The 22,714-nt window shown below is 54.9% G+C and overlaps 1 protein-coding gene across 6 annotated transcripts in view; it reads right to left on the bottom strand.

Moving 5' to 3' along the window:
- Nucleotides 1–447: 447 nt before the first annotated feature.
- ARHGAP30 (Rho GTPase activating protein 30) overlaps nt 448–22,714 on the bottom strand; it is a 57,016-nt gene continuing 34,749 nt past the window's right edge. For 4 of the 6 annotated variants that reach the window (XM_044991776.1, XM_044991773.1, XM_044991777.1 and 1 more), the window contains 5 exons: nt 22,184–22,284; nt 20,411–20,488; nt 16,243–16,731; nt 5,727–5,953; nt 448–4,837 (listed from right to left, as the gene is read on the bottom strand). In XM_044991776.1, coding sequence (XP_044847711.1) covers nt 2,759–4,837; nt 5,727–5,953; nt 16,243–16,731; nt 20,411–20,488; nt 22,184–22,284 — 2,974 coding nt within the window. In that variant the 3' untranslated portion in view covers nt 448–2,758. The remainder of the gene's footprint in view (nt 4,838–5,726; nt 5,954–16,242; nt 16,732–20,410; nt 20,489–22,183; nt 22,285–22,714) is intronic. The other 2 variants (XM_044991774.1, XM_044991775.1) reach the window with 2 other exon arrangements.

The raw sequence follows: 22,714 nt of genomic DNA on the forward strand, positions 1-22,714 counted from the left end.
CTGAATCTGAGTCTGCTGAGTTTGGTCAATAAAGCCTCAGCGGGGCTGGGACTTTGCTGCCAGAGAGACCATCCTGCCGCAGCTGCGATCCCAGCCTTCCCCAGTGGCCTGAAATAGCCCAGGTCTATTGACCTTCAGGGCCTACTGCAGGACACATCTGTTTACACCAGCTGCTACACAGGCGTGGGAGAGACATCAGGTGAGGGCAGCAGGGTGATCTCATAGAATATCAGGGTTGGAAGGGACCTCAGTAGATCATCTAGTTCAACCCCTTGCTCAAAGCAGGACCAATCCCCAGACAGATTTTTGCCCCAGATCCCTAAATGGCCCCCTCAAGGATTGAACTCACAACCCTGGGTTTAGCAGGCTATCCCTCAATTTTCTGAGGGATATCCCTCAATTTTCTCAATTATAGCAGGGATGACTAGAGCCTTGGACAGGGCTTCTTTTACATTTTTTTGTCTAAACCTAATCATCTTTCCCCTTCGCCTTAAGACTCCTGGGCACTGCCAGAGGAGGGGGAACAGGTCTGGGTGGAAGGAAATGAGAATCAGGCCCGTTATTTTTAAAACCTCACTCCTGCCCCACTGTCCTCACCTATTCCAGTCCGGGGCTTCACGTAGTTCTGCTGCTGTGGAACCTTCAGGGAGCCTAGCTCCTGTCCAACCAGCTCAGCAGAAACACCTACTGCCTGGCCTGCGCCATTCCTTGCTACTCCAGTCTGGCTATCCCATGAGCACGTCAGCCCAATGAGACCAAGCATTGGCCCTGATCCTGCAATGGCTCCAGCTGGGTAGGCCCCTGTGCCCATGCAGAGCCCCACTGAATCAACAGGGCTCAGCACAGGGAGCTGGGCATGTGGAGCTCCTTGCAGGATCGGGGCCTGAGTGGTTTTGGTGAGGCGAGCCAGTGGGGATGAAGGCCCCAGCCCTTACCAGGTTGGGCATGGAGAGTGCACCCCCCACCCCCTTACCTCAGTGCACACACATTTTCAAATCAGACAGGATCTGAACCCAGCTCTTTGTCCGCAGAAGGCCAAGCTGGCAGTGCCACTGGCCTCGCCTTTTGAACTCATTTCATTTGCACACCCTTTAAAGTGACATGAGCCCTTTGTGTACTGTATTGGCAAGGCACGACATGGCCCCGTTCGGCCCAGTTCAACCCAAGCACCCGCGGTGCCCTACTCTGGCGTGGCGTCTCTGGATTGCCCGTTCAGGAGGACTCAGCAGCACAGGGCCAGAGGATCTCGTTTTAAAAGCCATCACCACAACTGTGCGGATTTTTTCCAAACTATCTTTATTATCCCGTGATAGGGTACGGTAGCTACGAATCGTTGTCAAACCCAACCCAGCTGCCATCTCAGATTAACAAGAGGCTGGAGAACCCAAAGAGACCAATGAAATAAGACTACTAATGGAACAACACGAAGAGAAAAGTGAGTGGAAACCCAAGGACTCGGCTGCCACTTTCATAAATGACAGGCAGCAGGAGGACGGACGTTAGAGGTGGCCATGGACTGTACGTCCCACCTAGCCCAGCAACCAGCTGATTCAGGCTCATTTCCTACAGTAGATTTTCTAGGGCTTTAGGCAGTGTCCCTGCACAGACACCTGCTATCTGCCCAGAGAAAGGGGACAGGCTGGGCTGCAGAGGTGCAAGATCTCCTATGTATGTGCTAACCGTGCCCTGGAGGGAGCATCAGAAAGAAGCCCAGCCACCGATGGCTGGTTCATTCTTTGGCCTCTCTGTTGAGCCTGGCGACCACAAATAAGGAGGCCGAGCAGTGCCAGTGGTTTCTCTGAAATTACAAGGAGCTGGCTATAAACAGCTGCTTGCCCTACATTGTTTCAGGAACAACCATCAGCTGATGCCGTTAAGTTACAACCCGCCCGGGCAGGCTGCAAGTTTAGCAATGAAAGGTTCTGTGACCTACCAGGCAGGTCCCTGCCGCTAAGGGCTGCAGACTAACAGGAGGCAGGGGAAAGTCCTGGGGCTGAATTCAAGAGAGAGGAAACTTTCTTGACCTGTTTATTTCCTAAAAGCAAAAGAGGAGATGACTGCAAAGGGGTGGGGGAGCTGGGAGCAAGATTGCTGTGGTTTTTCAGCCCAGTGCCGTCTCTGGAGAGACCCTCCGCTGCTCTTGTTTTAAAAATCATGACCCCCCCTTGTCTCCTGGGCTGGCGTTCTCTCGCCCGGGGATGGAGATAGGAACTGGTGGCCTCACTCAAAGGTGCTGGCCCCCTGCAACTTCCAGTGGGTTTTGTGAGTTCTCAGCACGTTGGAGAATCCAGCCTCAAATTATTCACAGGAGCACCAGCCCCATGGCTTTCCCCACCCACCCAATGCCAAGCTGGGCCAGGTTCAGCCCCGGTGGAAGTGGATCTAGCTGGCTGGAGCAGACATTGTTCTTGTCTGCGCTGAAGATGAACATCCCTGTTCTGGAGGAGATGCGGAGGGAATGGCTGGCTCAACGATCGTGTCTGAACAGCGTTAGCTCTGGCTGAGGCTGGGGCTCATGTGGCCCACTGCAGTTCGGAGAGGCTGCTCCTGGAAAGGAGACCCTCTCCCCGAACCGTACGATGTTTCTTCCTGCTGCACAACCCAACCCTCCCAGCCCCAGTCGTCCGGTGCCAGCCACCCATAGCAGGGCTGGACTCGGAGCAGCGGGTGCAGGATGGTGCGTTAAGGCAGTAACCCATGTTGGTTGAGATTTGGCAGCCCACCAGTCAATGAGCATGGAACTGTCCCCGCCGCTCCCTCACAACTCCGACCCTCCACAGTCCCTGATTTCAAAAGCCAGCGACCGCCGCTGCTGCGTGAGAGGCCCCACTGCCTCTTCCATGTCTGACGGTCGCTGGCCAAGCCTGGGCATGCTCAGCCTGCTCCTTGCTGCGGGCTCCTGGGCGAAGGGCAGCGGCTCCTGGCCAGGCACCAGGCGTGGTTCGCAGGCCGTGTCAGGCAGGGGTGGGTGCTTGCCCATAGCCAGGGCGTCTGGAGACAGTAGCGCACCAGTGCAGCTCAGCGGCCTCAGGGAGCGCTGGCCCACAGGCTTTAGGGCAGGCCTAGGGAACGGCAGGGGCTTCTCCATCTTGGGAACGCCGTGCATCTCCCGACCATCCCCCATGCAATAGGTCTGCATCCTCCGAACCGGGGTCTGGGCCAAGTGCCTCTCCTTGGCCAGGGCCACCGCCGTGTCGAAAGACATGCTGCCGCCGTTACGCCAGCTGGCTCGCCTCTGCTTCTGGAGGGAAGTCTCGGGGGGCTCATGGCTCTCTGTGCTGCTGGGGCACTTCTCCACAGGGCCGGGCGGGGGAGACTCCTCGTTCGACTCTGTGCCCTCTGCGACTTGGCAGCACGCACCCAGGCTGACAGGGTGCGACTGCCTCTGGAGAGAGGCCCCCTTCCCCAGGCTGCTCTCCCCACCGCCGGAGCTCTTCTCTGAAGCAGAGAGCTTGGGCCACGTGGATGCTTCACCCAGGTGCATCTTCATCTTCACGGTAGGAGGCATCCTGGCAAACTGGGGCTTGGGGGGCACTATGGGGACGGATTTCACCTGCTGGACTTGGACAGTGCTGGAAGTGACCCTCATGGGGGCGCTGCCGTCAGGGCGCACCCCAGCCGGCGTGTCAGGCTCGGGGAGAGCGGGAAGGTCTACAGGCTTCAGTGGACCAGATTCCAGGGGAAGGCTTGTGGGGCCACTCCCCAGCGACGGGGAAGCATCAGACCAGGACACAAGATCCGAGCTAGTCTCAAGCAAGGGAGCAGCCTCAGGGCCGCTCTCATACCCAGGGGCGGTGGGGGCTTCATGGTCTGTCCCTAGCAAGGAGATGGAGGCCTGGGGACCACTCTGATCCAGGGGGACAGCGGTGGTCTCGAGGCCTGTCTCTAGAAAGGGGGCAGTGGACATGGGGCCACTCTCACATATGGGGACAGCGGGGGGCTCGGGCCCCGATCCCGGTGAGAGGGTAGGTGCGGTCTTCATTGCAAGAGGCTGAGGTGGGTCCTTTCCACTCTCTGGCTGTTTGGTCTCTGGCATGGGAGGAGCCGAGCTCCCTTGGCCCTCCTGCGCTCTCACTTCCTCTGGGGCACGTCTGTCGGCCTCCTGGCTCTGAGCACACAGAGTCAGCTCTGCCTCCCTTAACCTCGGGGCCTGCGCTTGCTCATCTCTGGCATGGCTAGCTTGGGCTCCGTGGCCTTCGCTCTCCGGAGCCCATGTGCCCCGGTGCTCCCGCACTGGTGCTACATCAGTGGTGGGCTGAGTTCTGGGTGGGCCAGGGCCTGCTTCCAGACCATCGCCCCCTGTTACTTTTATGTCTTCTTCTCGCTGGACGGCTGGGCTGGGCTCCACAGCCTCTCCCTCAGCCCCGTTCCCTTTGAGCCCCTCTGGCTGGCGAAGGGCGCTATGGGGCTCTTCGGCGGCTTCCTTGCTCCGACAGGGCGTGGCTAGTTCTGGAGCATGAGGGCCGTCTGGCAGAGGCACCTTGGTGCTGCTGCCTTCTTTGGTCAAAGAGGAGCCGTTGGTGTCGCTAGCTAATGGCCCTTCCTCAGCAGGTCCTGGGGGCTGGTTGCTCAGCACCTCTTGAGCCATTTCGCCACCCAGCGCCCCCTCTGGGAGAGGCACATCCCACCCGTGCTCCGCACCGAGCTGTCGCAGCTTCTCTAGGTCGGGAGCTAAGGGGCTCAGGTCATCGTAGGCGCTCAGGAACACCTCCTCGGAGTCCGTCTCCTTGGAGAGCTCCTCGGTGTCGGAGCAGCTGGCGGCCAGGTAGTACTGCTCCTCGTTCATGCACTCCTCGATGGAGAGGTACTCCGGGGGCGGCTCCACCGAGAACTCCTGCTAGGGATTGAGAGCACGCAGAAGAGTCACTAAGCAGGCCGGTCACACCACGACCGCAGGCGCCGTCACTGGCACGTGGCCTTGATTTGGCTGATGGAGGTTTTAACAGCCTCCAGTTTCCGGGGGGGGGGGGGGGGAGGGAGTGGGCACGGCTGGCATGTGGTTCTCAGCCGGGGCCCCTCTGCTCTGCATTCACTTCCCCACTGGGCCTGTCCCAGCCAGAATTTGCCTCTCTGGTTTCCCAGGCTCTCCTGGGAGTGGGAAGAGGTGGCTGGGGGGCGTGGGTGAGGGGCACTGCCTCCTTCCCTAGCACCCAAAGGGTGCTACAGAGATGGCATGTAGTAATGAGGGGACAGCGTTCCTACGGGGGGCTGAGACAATGGACTGATTTGTACCAGGTATGTGACCTGTAATTAATGTGCCTACAGGAAGCAGTAGCTGCATAATATAATCTATCATCTGGAGTGTCTGCCTGTCCGTCTATCTAATCTATCCATCCTCCTACTCACCCCTCTGTCTGTCTGTCCATCCCTATACACAGTCGTTTAGCTGTCCATCCAACCATACCTTCCTTCCTCTCCAATACATCCCTCTATTTATCCATCTCCAGCCTCATCCCTCTAGCTATCCATCCAGCCATGCCTCTCTTCTCCCTTCCTCCCCATACATCTGTCTGTCTGCCCGTCTTCACACCCGCCCGTCTTCACACCCACCCGTCTGTCTGTCAGTCCTCATACACACCCCTCTAGCTTTCTATCTGTCCACCCCACCCTCTCTGTCTAGCCATCCCTTTCGCTCTTCCTACAAATCCTAGCTCACTGCTGCAGTTTCTAATACACGGCTGGTGCTAAAGGCCAGGATCTAGATTTCAGCACGACCGGGAACTTACATTCATGAACCTGCTCTCCATGTCGTCATCCATTCCTTGGAAGCCCTCCAGCATGTCCCCAGCAAAATCGGAGGTGGTCTCTTCCAGCAAGCTCTTCTCTGGCTGGTCGCCTTCCGTGCCACAGTCCTGCCAGGTGTCCTGGTTGTCGAGAAATGAGAAGGAGTCCTGCACCTCCATGGACAGCCTGTTCTCCTCTGAGTCCAGAGTACTCGCCGGCTTTGTATCTGCTTCAAGAATTAAACACAGAAGATGGATTCAGCAAGGGGCCCCCACAGCCCTTCTAGCTGAAGGGGGTGACGCGGGACAGTCGTTCCTCACAGGTCTGGACTCCAGCCCTGGCTCAGCTGAAGACTAGGCCTCCCTGCCCCAAGATTGTTTGATAGCAGCGAGGTAATCAGCCACCACAGCCAGTTACCATGGCAGGAGTGGTACAGAAGTTACTGTGAACTATGCCTACTCGATGTGGTTTTCTGTCCCTCTCTAGCAGGGACCAGGCCAGTTTAAGATTAATGAGCCTACTGCAGCCTTGGCTAAGTCTCTTAGTTCAGGCAATGGGCGCTCATGCGTGATGAGCTTAGAGATCCCAGGTTCGATCCCCATGCTGCCCAACCTGTGCAGGGACATCCGAGTTACGTTACCCAGCGTTTCCGTTCCAAAACAAACCCTGACACCAGGAACCACCGGCAGAGATGGGAAAGCCCTCTCAGGTCCCGTCCTGCTCCCTATGCCCCCCAAAGGGCTGCAGTAGGATAGCTGGCAGGCTCTCAGTGGGAGCCAAGCTTTTGCCCAACACAGCAGACTTGTGGGGAGGAGGGGGGCGACATCAGAGAAACCGTCCCGGCTCCCTGATTCTCGCCCATGACACAAGCCAGAGCCGCTTGGAATCTGCTTTAACCCATGCTAGCTGGGTATGGTCTAGTGTACAGGAGATGATACACCAGGTGGAGCTTGCTGGTGTCTTCCCACTGCAACACACTTCCTCGCACCTCGATATGCCTCCTCTGTGCCCATGGCTCTGGGGTGGGAGGTGTAGGAGCCAGCTGTGGCTGTTTAGTTTGTACCTGCCGGCGACTTGGCCGGAACAGGAGAGTCGTGGGAGGTCTCCACTCCCTTTCAGTTGTCTAAGCAGCTCACCGGGTGCAGATGAAGGCAGAGAATCTGCCCCAGCTTTGTCCACTCCAGGCTTAGCCCCAAAGGGATGGGGCTCCCACCACTTCCCCTCGGAGATTGTTCCACTGGCCAACAGACCTTCAGTGGGGGGTAAATTCTCTCTTGGTGTAACTGGGTGAATAAATGCTACTGCAGTCCATGGAGCTGCACCCCTTTACACCAGCAGAGAAATTTAGCCTAAATTCCCCCTTTCTTAACTTCATCACGTTCACAGGTTAGCCCAGAATAATTCGTCTCCGTGGCCGCCGCGCCCTCCGGACGCTTGGGGAGTGTCACGTTATCTCCAGGGCTCTGTATGTTCTAGAACAAGCTAGCTGGAAATTCAGCGGCAAGGTCCCAGGATTTGTGGGTTTCTCCTGTGCAGCAGGTCTCTGGCGCCTGTAGCAGCTTTGTTTAAATATCCAAAATTTGAGGGGGTTTTAATGAAATATGTAAAGGGGGAAGGGAAGTTTGTAGATGTTAAGGCCCGAATGGACCATTAGCTCATCAAGTCTGATCTGTAGAATTTCACCCCCTTCCTCCTGTGTTGAGCCCAGTAACTTGTGTTTGGCTAAAGGATGTCTCCCAGAAGGCACCTGCTCTGGATCCGGAGACATCTCGAGCTGGAGAATTCATCACTCCCCTTGGGTGCTTGTTCCGGTGGTTACCCACCTTCACTGTTAGAAATCTGTCTCATCTCTAACTGGAACGTGCCTGGCTTTAACTTCCAGCCACTGGGTCTTGTTCTGCCTTTGGTTGGGGATGGGGAGCAGGAGACCATTGGGGCCTTCAACAGAATTGGGGGCATTGGCTCTTTTGGGGGGCCAGAGAAATCCAGTTCAATGGGGCCCCAGGCATCAAGAGCTCTGTGCTGGGAAGAAGCTGCCCAAGAGAGGGAGAGAAGGAAAGAAGGAGACACCCAGGAGACGTGACTAGGTCCAGCTCCATTGCCTTGAAGTTTTGCTCAGCTTCTCCTGTGCTTGATTCTGGGTCTCCACAGTTAGAAAATTGTTCCTACTGATCCAACTGAAACTCCCTTGCTGCAATCTAAGATGATTCTTTCTCGTCCTCCCCCTTGGTGAATGTAAGAATGGCCTGACTGGGTCAGACCAATGGTCCGTCTAGCCCAATATCCTGTCTTCCAACAGTGGCTGGTGCCAGATGCTTCAGCAGGAATGAACAGAATAGGGCAATTATTGATTATCCATCCCCTGTCACCCAATCCCAGCTTCTGGCAATCAGAGGTTAGGGACACCCAGAGCATGGGTTGCTTCCCTGACCATCTTGGCTAACAGCCATTGATGGACCTATCCTCCAGGAACTTAAATACTTAGTTTTGGCATACTTATACTTTTATATTTTTGCCCTTCACTGCATCCCCTGGCAACGATTTCCACCGATTGACTGCGGTGTGTGAAGAATTACTTCCTTTTGTTTGTTTTAAACCTGCTGCCTATTAATTTCATTGGCTGACCTCTGGTTCTTGTGTTATGGGAAGGGGTAAATCCTTATTCACTTTCTCCAGTCATGATTTTATAGACTTCTATCATACCCCCCATTAGTCGTCTCTTTTCCAAGATGAACAGTCTCAGTCTTTCAAATCTCCCCTCATACGGAAGCTGCTCCAGACCCCTAATCATTTTTGTTGCTCTTCTCTGTACTTTTTCCAATTCAAATACATCTTTTTTTGAGATGGGGCAACCAGAACGCAGTAGTCGAGGTTGGGGCGTACCATGGATTTATATAATGGTGTTATGATATTTTCTGGCTTATTATCTATCCTTTTCCTAATAGTTCCTAACATTTTGTTAGTGTTTTTGACTGCTGCTGCACATTGTAATCTATCACTTAAATCACTCTCTGTACTACATGATGGAGGGTAGCTAATGCAACACCTATTTTTTAAAAAGGCTCCAGAGGCTATCCCGGCAATTCCAGGCCGGTAAACCTAACTTCAGTACCTGGCAAATTGGTTGACACTATAGTAAAGAACAGAATTATCAGACATATAGATGAACACAATATATTGGGGGAGAGTCAACATGGCTTTAGTAAAGGGAAATCGTGCCTCATCAGTCTAGCAGAATTCTCTGAGGATATCAAGAAGCATGTGGACAAGGGTGATCCAGTGGATGTAGTGTACTTGGACTTTCAGAAAGCCTTTGACACTGTCCATCACCAAAGGCTCTTCAGCAAAGTAAGCAGTCATGGGATACGAGGGTGAATCAGTAATTGGTTAAAAGATAGGAAACAAAGGGTAGGAAGAAATGGTCAGTTTTCACAGTGGAGAGAGGTAAATAGTAGGGTCCCCCAGGGGTCTGTACTGGGACCAGTGCTTTCAACATATTCATAAATGATCTGAAAAAAGGGGTGAACAGAGAGATGGCAAAGTTTTCAGACGATACAAAATTACTCAAGACAGTTAAGCCCAAAGCTGACTGAAGAGTTACAAAGGGATCGCACAAAACTGGGTCACTGAGCAAAAGAATGAGAGATGAAATTCAGTGTCAATTAATGCAAAATAATGCACACTGGAAAAAAATCATCTCAACTACACATACGAAATGATGGGGTCTAAATTAGCTGTTACCACTCAAGAAAGAGGACTTGGATTCATTGTGGATAGTCCTCTGAAAACATCATCCGCTCAATGCTCTGGGTGTCCCTAAACCTCCAGAAGCTGGGACTGGATGACCAATTGCCCTGTTCTGTTCATCCCCTCTAGCATCTGGCATGGGCCACTCTCAGAGATATGAAACTGGGCTAGCTGGACCAGTGGTCTGACCCAGTCTAGCTGTTATTTGAATGCAACTGAGCAGGTGGGAACAAGGAGGCAGCTAAGCACCCCATGACCAGCCCCGAAGTGTCATGACCCACAGGTCACAAATCCAGGTCTGTCGGAGTCCTGGGAGGGTCATCATGCTCCAAGCCTTCACCCAACCAATTAGAGGCCCATAGGCCTCCACACCCACCGGCAGACAAGCTCCCGCCTCCTCACCTCCTCCCCCCACCCGAGCGTGCCATGTCCCTGCTCCTCCCTCCCAGCACTTCCCGCCCCCTCCACCACCACCTAACAGCTGTTTGGCGGTGCTTAAGACTTTCCGGGAGGGAGGGGGAGGAGCGGGGATGCAGTGCACTCGAGAGGAGGTGGGGAAGAGGCAGGGCAGGGATGGGGACTTGGGGGAAGGAAGTGAGAAGGGGGTGTGTCTGGGGTGGTAAAAAGGGGGGGGTGGAGTGGGGACTTTGTGGAAGGGGTGGGTGAGGGTGGTGCACGGGTGGGAAGAGGTGGGGTAGGGGGGTGGGGTCGAGCACCCACCAGGCAGAGGGGAAGTCGGCGCCTATGTAGAGGCCTCACCTAGAACTGGGACTCTCTGAAGCCCAGCTCAGCTAGAAGGCTCTACTCCTGGGTCCCAATTGGTGGAACACCGGAGCTTCTGATTGGCCCACTGCCCCTACTTAAGCAAGGAGGCGGAAGAAGAAGTTGCCCGTGCACCTGGGCTCTGCCCTGCTCTGGACGGCTCACCTAGTGCTGACCCCCTCTCGGTTTCCTCCCGCGGCCTGACTCTCCATTCCTGACCTCAGCTCCGGGCCGCCTGGGTCTGAACCCTGGCTGCTGTGGGGACCCTGCCCCCCGCCCTGTGTTAATCACGAAGCCCAGCTGCCGATGTCCCAGCCCTGACACTAAGTGCTCTGTGGACACTGGGGGTTTGTGGACCCCCATTTGGGAACTGCTGGCCTAGTGGTTAAGGCTCTGATTCAGCAAAGCCCAGTGACACGTGCTTGAGTTTTGAATCCAGCAGAACCACTCACGGGTTTAAAGCTAAGCGTATGCTCGGGTGCTCTCCTGAAACGGGGCCTGCCACACCCGCCTGGGATTCAGAAGACCTGGGTTCTCTTTCCACCCCGGCCGCAGATTAATGCTCTGTCTGCGCTACGGAGACACTCCGGCCCAGCCACACCTGCCAGCCCTCTAGCCCAGACGTCGCTCACGCCAGCAGACGGGGTTTTTCCGCTGGCGTAACAGCACCACTAACAACAACAGCTACATTCACAGCCCTCCTTCCCGGACATCTTTATCGACAAGGCTTGAGCTGCCCCACAACATTTTGCCGGTACGGCGATGCCGGCCAGGAGTCTGAAAAAAAATCACCTGCCCTAACTGGTGTAGCTGTGCCAGCAAAACGCCTGGTGTAGCCACACGTGCACCACAAGCAGAGTGCTTCTGGAGGTGGTGCCCTCGCTGCATCCAGGTGGGCAGGTCATGCCTCTGTGCCCCTCAATGGGGACAGCACTACCAAGCTCCTTAGCCCAGAGGGCTGTCATCCGGCGTCATTCACGAGTGCCCGGGAAATGCTTGGAGCCCTCCGGCGCAGGGAGGTGCAGAAGGACACCGCATTGTTATGACTGATGGTCTCTCGGTCCAAATGAACCCTCAAGGTCTCTCTGCTGCCCCCCAGAGGACACTTCAACTATCTGTGATACGGCTCTGGCCCCCGGCATCGCTGCATCTGAGGCAGGAGCGATGGAAGTGCCTTAACGTGGGAGGGCCACCGGTGCCTGAACTGCGGCCCGGCACCCCCATGCTGAGCTGCGCCCCCCCCAGGCCCTGCCCCCGCACTGCCCCTTCTCCCCAACCCCCCGCCCCATGCCAACTCTTCCCCCAAAACCCTGCACTGCTTGCTCCTCTCTGCCCCCTCCCCCATCACTCTCTCTTACGGCTGGTAATGGGGGGGCATGTCTCCCTGCCCCCCCCCCCCCGTTCCAGTGCCCCTGGTGTGAGCCCCTCACAATCTGTAGGGCACATTCCCTCTTCCCAATTCCCCAGTGAGGTAGGACAGGGCGACTGTCGCCATTGCAAAGCGAGACACAAAATGACTCGCACAAAGTCACCCTGGCCAGGGAAAGGACCGTTGGTCTCAGAAGTCCCAGGCTGGCACGCTAACCACTGGGCTAGCCTGCCACTCCCTTGGAGTAGGTGCCGAGACGTGCAAACTCGCCAGGGCTGGGCAAACGCCACGGTGGAGATGGAAAGCTTGTGCCAGATTTGACTACGAGATGACAGCCCTGCCAACTGTGTGTGTGTGGAGGGGGGAAGGCCAGGTGAAGCCCTAACCTACTCATGCAGCTGTGGCAGAGGAGGAAAGTGGGAGAGAGGCACATTCAGAAACAACATGGGGTAGTGGAAGGGAAAGTTCCCTAAATACTGCCTGTGGGTCTGAGGTCTGGCTGGCTCATCGCTGACCTGCCTCGACTCGGAATGGGGAAGTGAGATGCTGCGGTTGAGTAACAAACTGCTTCAGAGGGCACGTCAACTGCATCTCCTCCCACCCGTGCCTGGGTGTCTGTTGATTCTGTTGTGTCCTGTCTGTGCTGGACTGTGAGCTCCCTAGGGCATGGGCTGGCTCTGTGATTTGCATGTACAGCACCTAGCACTATAGGGCCCTGATCCCTTCTTGAGGTCCTTAGACGCTGCCACAGCAGAGCAGAACGCAGCCTGCGGGTCAACTCCGGTCATAAGCAAAGACGATTTGAAACCGAACTGGACCCAAGTTTGGGTCCAAGTCATAGGCACCGACTTCCCCGCTTTTCTGTGGGTGCTTGACCCCTCTCTTCCCCCAGCCCTCCCCCCCACTCCAACTCTTCCATGGGGCCCCACCCCTGCCCCCTGCCTCATCCCACCTCACCCCTGCGCCTATTCCAACCCCTTCCCCAAATCCCCCCCGGCCCCGCCTCTTCCCTGCCTCCTCCCCCATGAGCGCCACATTCCCGCTCCCCCCACCCCGAGTGTGCTAAAGCTGCCAAACAGCTGTTTGGAGGTGGCCGGGCGGGAAACGCTGGGAGGTAGGTGGAGGAGTTGGGATGTGGCGCGTTCAGGGGGGGAGGAGGAGGTGGGCGGGGGGTGAGGGGAGCTTGGCTGCCGGTAGGTGCCGAGCACCCACTAATTTTTCTCTGTGGGTGCTCCAGCCCCGGAGCACCCTTGGAGTCAGTGCCTATGGTCCCAGTGCCTTTCGCAAAGTCTAGGGTTCTGGATCCAGGGTTCTCATTCAGGCCGACCTCTAGTTCTTAATCTCAGAAGTTCCTCGTCCTCACGGCGAGGTGAAATTTAAAAACACAAGTCCAGGTAACACTTAAAAACACAACAACCGCTGGGGATAAAAGTCTAATTCAACTCCAGGAGCAGAAAAGTCCTGATCACCCATCCAATTCCCCTGCAAAATACAGCGCGGTAACACACACAACCAATGAAACGCAAGGCGGGAGCCATCCAGCATCAGAGCCAATTCTCTGGCTGAGAGCACCCCGCGGGCAGGGCACTTCCCAGCTGATGAGAGCTGCTGCTTCTTACCTCTATAGCTGCCACCCTACATGTACAGCTGCTTCCCTGTCTGAACTTGAGCTCAGGTCCTGGTTGAAGCAGATGCCCTCACAATACTTAATGGGCCATAAGGCTCCCAGTTCTGCATTAGGACACACCCAGAAATTAGTGCTAGGTCGCTTGTTGTAAAGAGGGTGGTGAGCAAATTGTTCTCTTGAGTTCAGGAGGAGGAGGATTGGCTTAAGCTGCAGCAAGGGTTTAGGTTAGATATTAGGAAAAGCTTTCTAGCCCTAAGCTCTGGAACAGGCGACCCAGGGAGGCAGGGCCGCCCAGAGGATTCAGGGGGCCTGGGGTCCTCGGTGGCGGGGGCCCCCGCTTTGGCGGTAATTCGGTGGCGGGGGGTCCTTCCGCTCCGGGACCCGCCGCCAAAGTGCCCCGAAGACCTGCGGCGAGGGGCCCCCGCCACCGAATTACCGCCGAAGACCCAGCTCTTCGGCGGCGGGTCCCGGGGCAGAAGGACCCCCCGCCGCTGAATTACCGACGACGACGATGACCCAGAGCCGGGGCCCCCGGAGTGAATGAAGGACCCCGCTCCAGGGGCCCTGAAAAACTCTCGTGGGGGCCCCTGTGGAGCCTGGGGCAAATTGCCCCACTTGCCCCCCGGGTGGCCCTGCAGGGAGGCTGTGGAATCCCCAGCCTGGTGATTTTTAAGAAGAGGTTGGACGAACACTTGTCAGGGATTGGCAGGGTTTACACAATCCTGCCTCAGCACGGGGCGAAGGACGAGATGTCCTTCCAGCCCTCCAGTTCTCTGATTCTACAATGTTGCAAGTACACTCACAGCTAGAGCCCTACGCGGACACAAAATTTGTATCCGCATCCAATCAGTGATGCGCAAACATGGTCCGCGGAAATAAAGTGGAGAGCCGCAGATTTGCAGGGTTCTACTCACAGCCCCAGTGCATCAGCTACTGCAAAGAGAAACAGAAACCTGAACTTGGCCCTGGGCATGGGGAGAAGCTTGTCAGTTTACCTGAAAAATCTATTTGCAATTTTCACGTCATTGCACGTTTTGGGCTCAGGAGATCTTAAAACTCAGGTCGATTTAGGCTCAAAAATGCAGGAGTTTGGTACAAAACACAATGTAAGAAAACCCCAAATCAGTTAGTCACATTTCAATTCAATTTGGGGTTAGTATAGTTTTTGTTTCAATTCCAATTGAAACAGTTTTTCATTTGGATTTCAGCCCCCTGTGGCGTGTGCAACCACAACAGCGGGGCATTGGGCTAGCTCCGTGACACTCAGACGGAGCCTCGGGAGCAGCAAGTGGCTTGTTCATGTGGCTCCTGCAGCTCTTTGCAGAACCCGATATGAAAACACGGTGTGATTTAATTATTAACCAGTCTGAGTTATTAACCAAGCAGGACGCTTTTACTGTGTCCGTTACCAATTGGAGAATACTTGGTCAGTCATTTTGCTGTGAGAATAACAGATATATGTAGTAAATGAAAGAATGAATTCACACTCCTGTGGCTCTTTGGGGTAATGCTGATCACTAATTTGGCTCCTGAACCGCTGAGGTCTGAGTATCACTGTGCTCGCGTAACCCACTGGCCAGGATGTATTACCAGCCTTCCCGACTCTATGCCTGAGGATGCGAGTCTGTTATCGCCCCGCATAGGCAGCCGTAACTCTTTCATTCAAGCTGTAGCCACTCCTGATGCCAGCTCCGGAGATCCCCAGTGCCGTCACACCAGAAAGTGAAACTGACATGTCTGTCTATTTCACAGAAAGGAGTCAGTGGTGAAATGTATTTTAGACTTCGGAGATTCTTTACATTTCTTTCTCCTCTGTAGTACTTAGAGTCTAAGCCCCTTGCACAAGGAACTGGGGTTTGTACAGCTCCTGACGCTACGGAGTCCTGGTCCATGCACTACGGGAGAGGTTTTCAACCTGTGGGCCACAGACCTCTGGAGCTCTGCAGATTACATCTAAGATTTCCAAAGGGGTCCGCACCTGTATTCAAAATATTTTAGGGGTCTACCAATGAAAAAAGGTTGAAAACCACTGCACTACAGTAATAAGAATAATTTATAATAGGTGGGGAATTTTTCATCTTTAATTTGACAGTGTCCCTATTTGTGCTCTTGTTTTTTGCTTTTTTGGTTATTAATATTCTAAGGACCATTTAAGGCAATTCAATCCCGAGAATGCTAAAGGATTAGCAAACCTGCCTTGCAGTGACAGACTCCAGGAGCTCCATCTATTTAGCTTAACAAAGAGAAGGTTAAGGGGTGACGATCACAGTCTGTGAGTACCTAAGTGGGGAACAAACATTCGAGAATGGGCTCATCAGTCTAGCAGAGAAAGGTGGAACAGTATCCAGCGGCTGGAAGTTGAAGCTAGACACATTCAGACTGGAAATCAGGCAGGTATTTTTAACAGGGAGGGTAATTCACAGTTGGAACAATTTCCTGAGAGTGGTGGTGGATGCTCCCTCACTGACAACTTTGATCATGACTTGGTGTTTCTCTAGGGATTATTTTGGGGCATTCCTTGGGTGTTTGGGTGCCTGCAGTTTATTAACTTTCATCCTTAGAATTCTCTAGCACTTTTTCACCTGTACATTTCAAAGCACTTTACAAAGCTGGGTAAGCATCATTGTCTGCATTTCCCCAAGGAGGTGACTGAGGTACAGATTGAGGCCACCCTGGGGGCCAATGGCTGAGCTGGGTATAGAAAGGAAGGATGAAATGCTGGTCCTCAGGGGAGTTGGGATTTCAATAGGGCCAGGACTTCAGGCTGGGTCTCCTGACTCCCCGTCTCATGCTGTATCTACCTTTGGAAATTCAGCATTAAGACCCAGATCTTCAAACACCAATGGGTGTTAAGTACCTAAACACCTTTGAGGATCTGGGAGTGACAGGGCCAAAGTCACCTAACAGGTGCGTGGCAGAGCTAGGGATGGTGGCGGGATGGGACACCACAGGACCCTCCCCTCAACATGGACCATGCCTGTGAAACAGACCCGAAATGAAACCAGCTGCTTACCCACGTGATCTTCCTCGGGGAGGGGGGTCTTAGCCCCCAGCCCCTCCTCTGCTTCTAGCTCCTTGGACGACCTCTCCAGAGCCTCCTTGTCTAAGGGGCTATAGCTCAGGGCCGGGCACTCCAGCCCCCGGGTCAGGCGGGACAGGGAGATGTTGGAGGTGATGTGGAAGGGGACGGTAACTGAGAAGGGGACGGAGATATGGACCCCAGCGCACTTCTCTGCCCGGTTCCGTGCAGTCATGGGCGAGCGGCCCTGCGGGGCACCCCCCACCAGCGAGGCCCGACCGGCCTTGGGGGTCGTGGGCTCTGATTTGGCGCTGGCTTCGCTCTCGGACTCCAGCGTTTGCTGCCCCTCCTCGCCCTGGAATTTCCCGTCGGGGTACTCGTCCGACTCCAGAAAGCTCTCCTCCCGGGAGGAGGGGCTGTCGAAACTCTCGCGGCGCTGGGGGGCCTGTTTCTGTGATCTCTTCCTGCCCAGCCTGGCATTGTCTAGATACAAAGAAGGAGACAGATCAGAGACCTGAGAGGTGAGTAACGCACTCACCCTGCCCCACATTCACAAATAGGGTGGGTGCCCAAACAGAGGGGCACCGGGGCAAGAGACTGCAGCTGCCCTGTTCTGCGTCGCTAAGCCCCTGTGACAATCCCACTGTCTGCATGGGAATCAGGACATTAGCTCAATACCGCCATTTCCCCAAGATTCATTGCAGCAGGAGAAGCAGCACTGCAGCCAGAGCCGCCAGCATATGGAACGTGAGCATCCGTGCCCGCCCGTCTTGGTGCCGCTTGTAGCACGCAGCAGTGTCAGACCGCAGCAGCCGTTCGGGGGGTGAAGGGGGTGGGGCTTGGTTCATACAGCAATAACCTTGTGTCGACCGCATTCCGGGAAACGCGGTACATCGCCCGTGATGCTGCCGCACGTGTGCCAAAAAATATCCGCGATGTTCCCAGGGCCTTATGCGGCACACAGGGGCTGCCCACAGAGACTACAAGTCCCAGCATGCAATGCTCCCTCTTGATCTGAAGCTAGAACCTTGTTTCTGAAGCCTGCAGCTCCACATGAAAGACTTGGGGGGAGGAAAGGGGGATGGTCTGCAGTTGGTCCCTGCCAGGCCAGGATGAGTCTGAGGCGCATGTCAAGGCAGATAGAGAGAAGTCCAGCAGCGATCGCTAAACTCAGGGGCGCCAGGAAGCCACCAGGCTGTCCTCCCACAAAGCCAGATGCCAGATTCAGACCAGGTGTGAGCAGCTGCACCACTGGGGGAAAGGAATGGATTTGCACCAGATTACGGTGGGGACCCGATTCTCAGTTACACTGCGGCCCCTTCGCATCAGCCGAAGGGGCCTTCAAGTGAGTGTGACCGATTTACCCTGGAAGGCAACTGTGTAAAGGGGCATAATGCCAATGGGGATCAGTCTCGATTTGACCCCCTCAAGAGGACTGAACCGAAATGGGGAGAGAAGCAAAGGCTATAGCTAGGGTTGCCAACTTTCTAGGATTGTCCTGGAGTTATGTCACGTGATGAAACCCCCAGGAATACGTCCAACCCGAACTGGCAACCGTCGCTGTAGGAGATCCCAAGAACCGGTTAGACTGCAGCAGGCAGAGCAATTTCTGGTAATAGTTTGGACACCCCTCACTGAATGATGTTCAACCGGATCGCCTCACATTTCAGTGTCTTAGGCGCTGGTTGTATTAAACATGCACGTTTAGGTGTCAGTGGGATTGTACGGAACTTGTCTAGGAGCCCTGGCTCCTGTAAACCTTGTTACGAGCTTCAAGGGGGTTCTTGAAAACAATGGGCTATGAGAGAAGCGAGCTGTTCGTTATGTAGGTTTCCTAGGCGATACTTGGGAGGCGGGGAAGGCAAATACCCATCCCCGGACCCGACCTTTGGAAATTTCGCCCTGGGGAGGGGAACTTTGTCTACAAATGACCTATTCCCAGGATCAAAAGGCCTAAATGGCATAAAGGAGGAACTCAGGTTCATGGAGCTCTTGTTCTGAGCAAAAGGAATTATGAACTTGTAGCCACGGGAAAACCCCTGGCTGGGTTTGATGAACTGTTCCAGCCAGAGCCCTTGCTGGAGTTGGGGGGATCTCTGGCTATTAGCTTGCATGCGGGTAGGTTCTCTGATTGTTTTTAATACCTTTCTTTATAATGCTTTTCCCTTAAGAATAAACATACTTGCTGTGTGGTAGCTTAATGGTGGCAATTACGTTGTTTACTGTCTCTGAGGAGAAAAGTAAAGAAGCTCGGCTTAGGCAGTCTGACTGTGCTGGGGAATTCACGGTGTGTAGGCGTGGAAATACCCTGGCCAGGAGGGAGAGGACTGCGCCTCTCTGCCCAAGAGGGGTGACTCCACTGGAACCAGAAGCGAGACAGTGGGTGTCCTTGCTGGACCATAGTGGGGAGACAGACAAACACCCGTAAGTAGGGGCCCTACCAAATTCGTGGCCATGAAAAACATGTCACGGACCATGAAATCTGGTCTCCCCCCGTGAAAACTGGTCTTTTGTGTGCTTTTACCCTATACGATACAGATTGCACGGGGGAGACCAGCGTTTCTCAAACTGGGGGGACTGACCCAAAAGGGAGTTGCAGGAGGGTCGCAAGGTTATTTCAGGGGATCGCGGTCCTGCCACCCTTACTTCTGCGCTGCTGCCTTCAGAGCTGGGCAGGGACGCGGGGCGGGGCAAGTGGGGCAATTTGCCCCAGGCCTCACAGGGGCCCCCACGAGAGTTTTTCGGGGCCCCTGGAGCGGGGTCTTTCACTCACTCCGGGGGCCCCGGAAAACTCTTGCGGGGCCCAGGCCCCTGGAGCTTCTTCTGCTCCGGGTCTTCGGCGGTGGGGGGTCCTTCCACCCTGGGGCAGAAGGACCCCCCTCCGCTGAATTACCGCTGAAGCGAGACCCGCCGCCAGAGTGCCGGGTCTTCTGCAGTAATTCGGCGGCAAGGGGCCCCCTCCACGGGTCTTTGGGGCACTTTGGCGGCAGGTCCCGGAGCGGAAGGACCCCCCGCCGCCAAATTACTGCCAAAGCGGGGGCCCCCCACCGCAAAAGACCCCAGGGCCCCTGAATCCTCTGGGCGGCCCTGGAGCTGGGCGGCCGCGAGGGCCCAGCTCTGCAGGCAGCAGCGCAGAAGTAAGGGTGGCAATACCCTACCATGCCGTCCTTACCTCTGCGCTGCGGGTGGCGATGGCTCTGCCTTCAGAGCTGGGCTCCCGGCAGGGCCGTCCCTAGCCATTTTGGTGCCCTACCCAGCCCCCCCACGGGGTGTGTGTGTGGGGCCCCAGCCCTCCAGGGGGGGAGAGATGGCCCCAGGCTTCCGCAGGGGGGCAGGAGCAGGCTTGGGGGGCAGGGGGGAAACCGCCCCCCAGCACTCACCGGCAGAGTGGAGCGGGTTGGGGCCGGGTCCCTCCACTTCCTGCCGCCCAGTGAGTGCAGGGCAGGCCCGACCCCGCACTCATGGGACGGCGGGCAGTGGAGTGACCTGGCCCCAGCCCGTTCCGCTCTGGCTCCAGGGTATTTCCCCTGGCTCCCAGCCCCCAGTGAGTGTAGGGCACCCAACCCCTGCTGCAGTCCCCAGGGGAGTGGGGTGGGGGTGAGGTGGAGCAGGGGAGGGAAGAGGCGGGCAGGGGCGGAGCAGAGGTGGAGGCTTTGGGGAAGGGGTAGAATGGGGGCAGGGTGGGGGCACAGCAGGGGCTGGAGCAGCACACAGCCCAAATTTCCTGGTGCCCTATGCAGCTGTGTACTTTGCGTACGGGTAAGGACGGCCCTGGCTCCCAGCAGCTGCCGCTCTCCAGCTGCCCAGCAATGAAGGCAGCGCCGCCGCCAGCAGCAGCACAGAAGTGAGGGTAGCAGTACTGCAACCCCCACCTACAACAGCCTTGCAACCCCCCCACACGTCCTTTTTCGGTCAGGACCCCTACAGTTACAACACCGTGAAACTTCAGATTTAAATAGCTGAAATCATGAAATTTATGATTTTTAAAATCCTATGACCATGAAATTGACCAAAATGGACCGAGAAGCTGGTAGGTCCCTACCCATAAGGGGTGGTCTGGGGAAACTGACTCATGCCTTAGCACTCAGGGATGGGCTAGATGGCCTCCCAAGGTCCCTTCCAGCCCCACATTTTTACAACGCCTCAGGATTTCTGCACCTACCATCGTTAGCGTCCGGCACAGAGCTGAGGGAGTCCATGCTTTTAGCCGGCCGCAAGCTCATTTTAATGGATTTGTCGTCTGCAAAAGAAATACAGTACACAGCTGAACAGGAGTGAACATCTGTCAGAGAATGGAAAATATCAGAGAGGGAGCCGTGTTAGTCTGGATCTGTAAAAAGCAACAGAGAGTCCTGTGGCACCTTATAGACTAACAGACGTATTGGAGCATGAGCTTTCGTGGGTGAATACCCACTTCGTCAGAAATGTAATGGAAATTTCCAGAGGCAGGTATAAATATGCAGGCCAGAATCAGTCTGGAGATAACGAGGTTAGTTCAATCAGGGAGGATGAGGGTTTCTCCTCCCTTGGTGTTCACACCTCAACTGCTAGAAGAGAGCCTCATCCTCCGGGATTGAACTAACCTTGTTATCTCCAGACTGATTCTGGCCTGCATACTTATACCTGCCTCTGGACATTTCCATTACATGCGTCGGACGAAGTGGGTATTCACCCACGAAAGCTCATGCTCCAATACATCTGTTAGTCCATAAGGTGCCCCAGGACTCTCTTGCTTTTTACAGTGAATGGAAGACTCTCAGGGCAGGTCTACACTACAGCCGCTACAGAGGCACAGCGGCTGTGCCGCCGTGGTGCCATAGCATGGATGCTTCCTACCACGGAAGGGGTTTTCCATCGCTGTAGTTAACCCACCTTTCCAGGAGACGATAGCTAGGGCTACACCGGGGGTCAGGTTGACCTAACTCCAGCACTCAGAGCGCAAATTTTTTCACAGCCCTGAATGACGTAGCTTCGTCAATCTAGTTTTTAAGCGTAGACCTGGCCTGAGACGCCAGCTAGTAGAAGCAGCTGCAGAAGCAGCCAAAGTAGGGATTGCTGCACGGAGTGGGGTAAAATGGGACCCAGCCTGGACCACCCCTCCCCACTGCACCTCACAGACCCAGAACTCTGCAGAGGAGACACCCCCCCCCCCCATGCACACACAAACTCTGGGGACCATATCGATTTCCTCCAAGTGTTGGATGAAAAAATATCAAAATGTTTCATTTAGACTTCATCATTTGAATTGCATTGTATTGCATTCTATTGCATTGCATTGCATTCTATTGCATTGCATTGAATTCTATTGCATTTCATTTCATTCTATTGCATCGTATTGTATTCTATTGCATTGCATTGAATTCTATTGCATTTCTTTTCATTCTATTGCATTGTATTGTATTCTATTGCATTGCATTGAATTCTATTGCATTTCATTTCATTCTATTGCATCATATTGTATTCTATTGCATTGTTTTGCTTTGCATTGCATTGCATTCTATTGCATCATATTGTATTGTATTGTATTGCATTGCATTGCATTCTATTGCATTGCATTATTATAACACTGAAACAAGCACTTTCACCTTATGAGAAAGAACCGCTTGGATATTTCCAAACCATTTTTTCCCCAGACATTTTGGTTTGTGGGGAATTTTGAAATTTCAGCTTTTTGTTCGGACAGAAGGAGATTCCAAAATGTGGGGATTTCCCGTGGGATGGACACTCCGAGTTCCAGGCCGGGCTATTCCTGTTAGCAGAGGCCAGTCATCATGGGAAAGGCCCTCATGGAAAGTCCAGCAGTTGCACGGGAAGCGCGAACAGAACCAGCAAGGAAGGGAAGAGCCCCCAGCAAGCCAGACCCAATTAACCCCTCATTCTCCATTCTTCTAGCCTGCCATTTCCTCCCTCGGTTCTCTTCCTCCCCACCCCGTACCTTTCTCCTCTGCCTTGGCCAGCTTGCGTTTGGAGTCATTGCTGGATCTGCCCAGGTTGAAGATCGACCTCCATTTCTTTACCTTCAAGGAGCCTTTTCTTCTGTGAAGAATGGCAGAGGTTAGAACGGCACCCACAGGCAGGGGACTCCAGTGCAGAGGGAGCCTGTGTCTGCGGGGTGTGGGTGTTGCTTGCACCACTGGGCCCTGTGGGGTGGGACACATCAGGACTCTCCGTCATGGTCTGAGCGGGTGCTCTGCGTGCGCTCCCCTGTGGGCTGTGTTAGTCCAGCTCCTGTGTCTCTCTGACCCTGTCACGGTGTGTGCCTGGGCACATGCGTGGGTATATTCACTGTCGCCCTCTAGTGAATGGAGCCTGTCAGTGCTACTTGTGTACAGGCAGAGCTGGTCAATTCGCCAGCCATTTGCCCAGCAGGCATGGACCTGCGATTTCCATTTCTTCTCCCACGTGCCCCAGTCTATACACGGTCAGGGACCATCCCCCTGGGGAATCAGGTGCATTAGAGCACAGA

Source organism: Mauremys mutica, chromosome 17 (genome assembly GCF_020497125.1).
Source record: "Mauremys mutica isolate MM-2020 ecotype Southern chromosome 17, ASM2049712v1, whole genome shotgun sequence".
NCBI classification, from domain to species: domain Eukaryota; kingdom Metazoa; phylum Chordata; order Testudines; family Geoemydidae; genus Mauremys; species Mauremys mutica.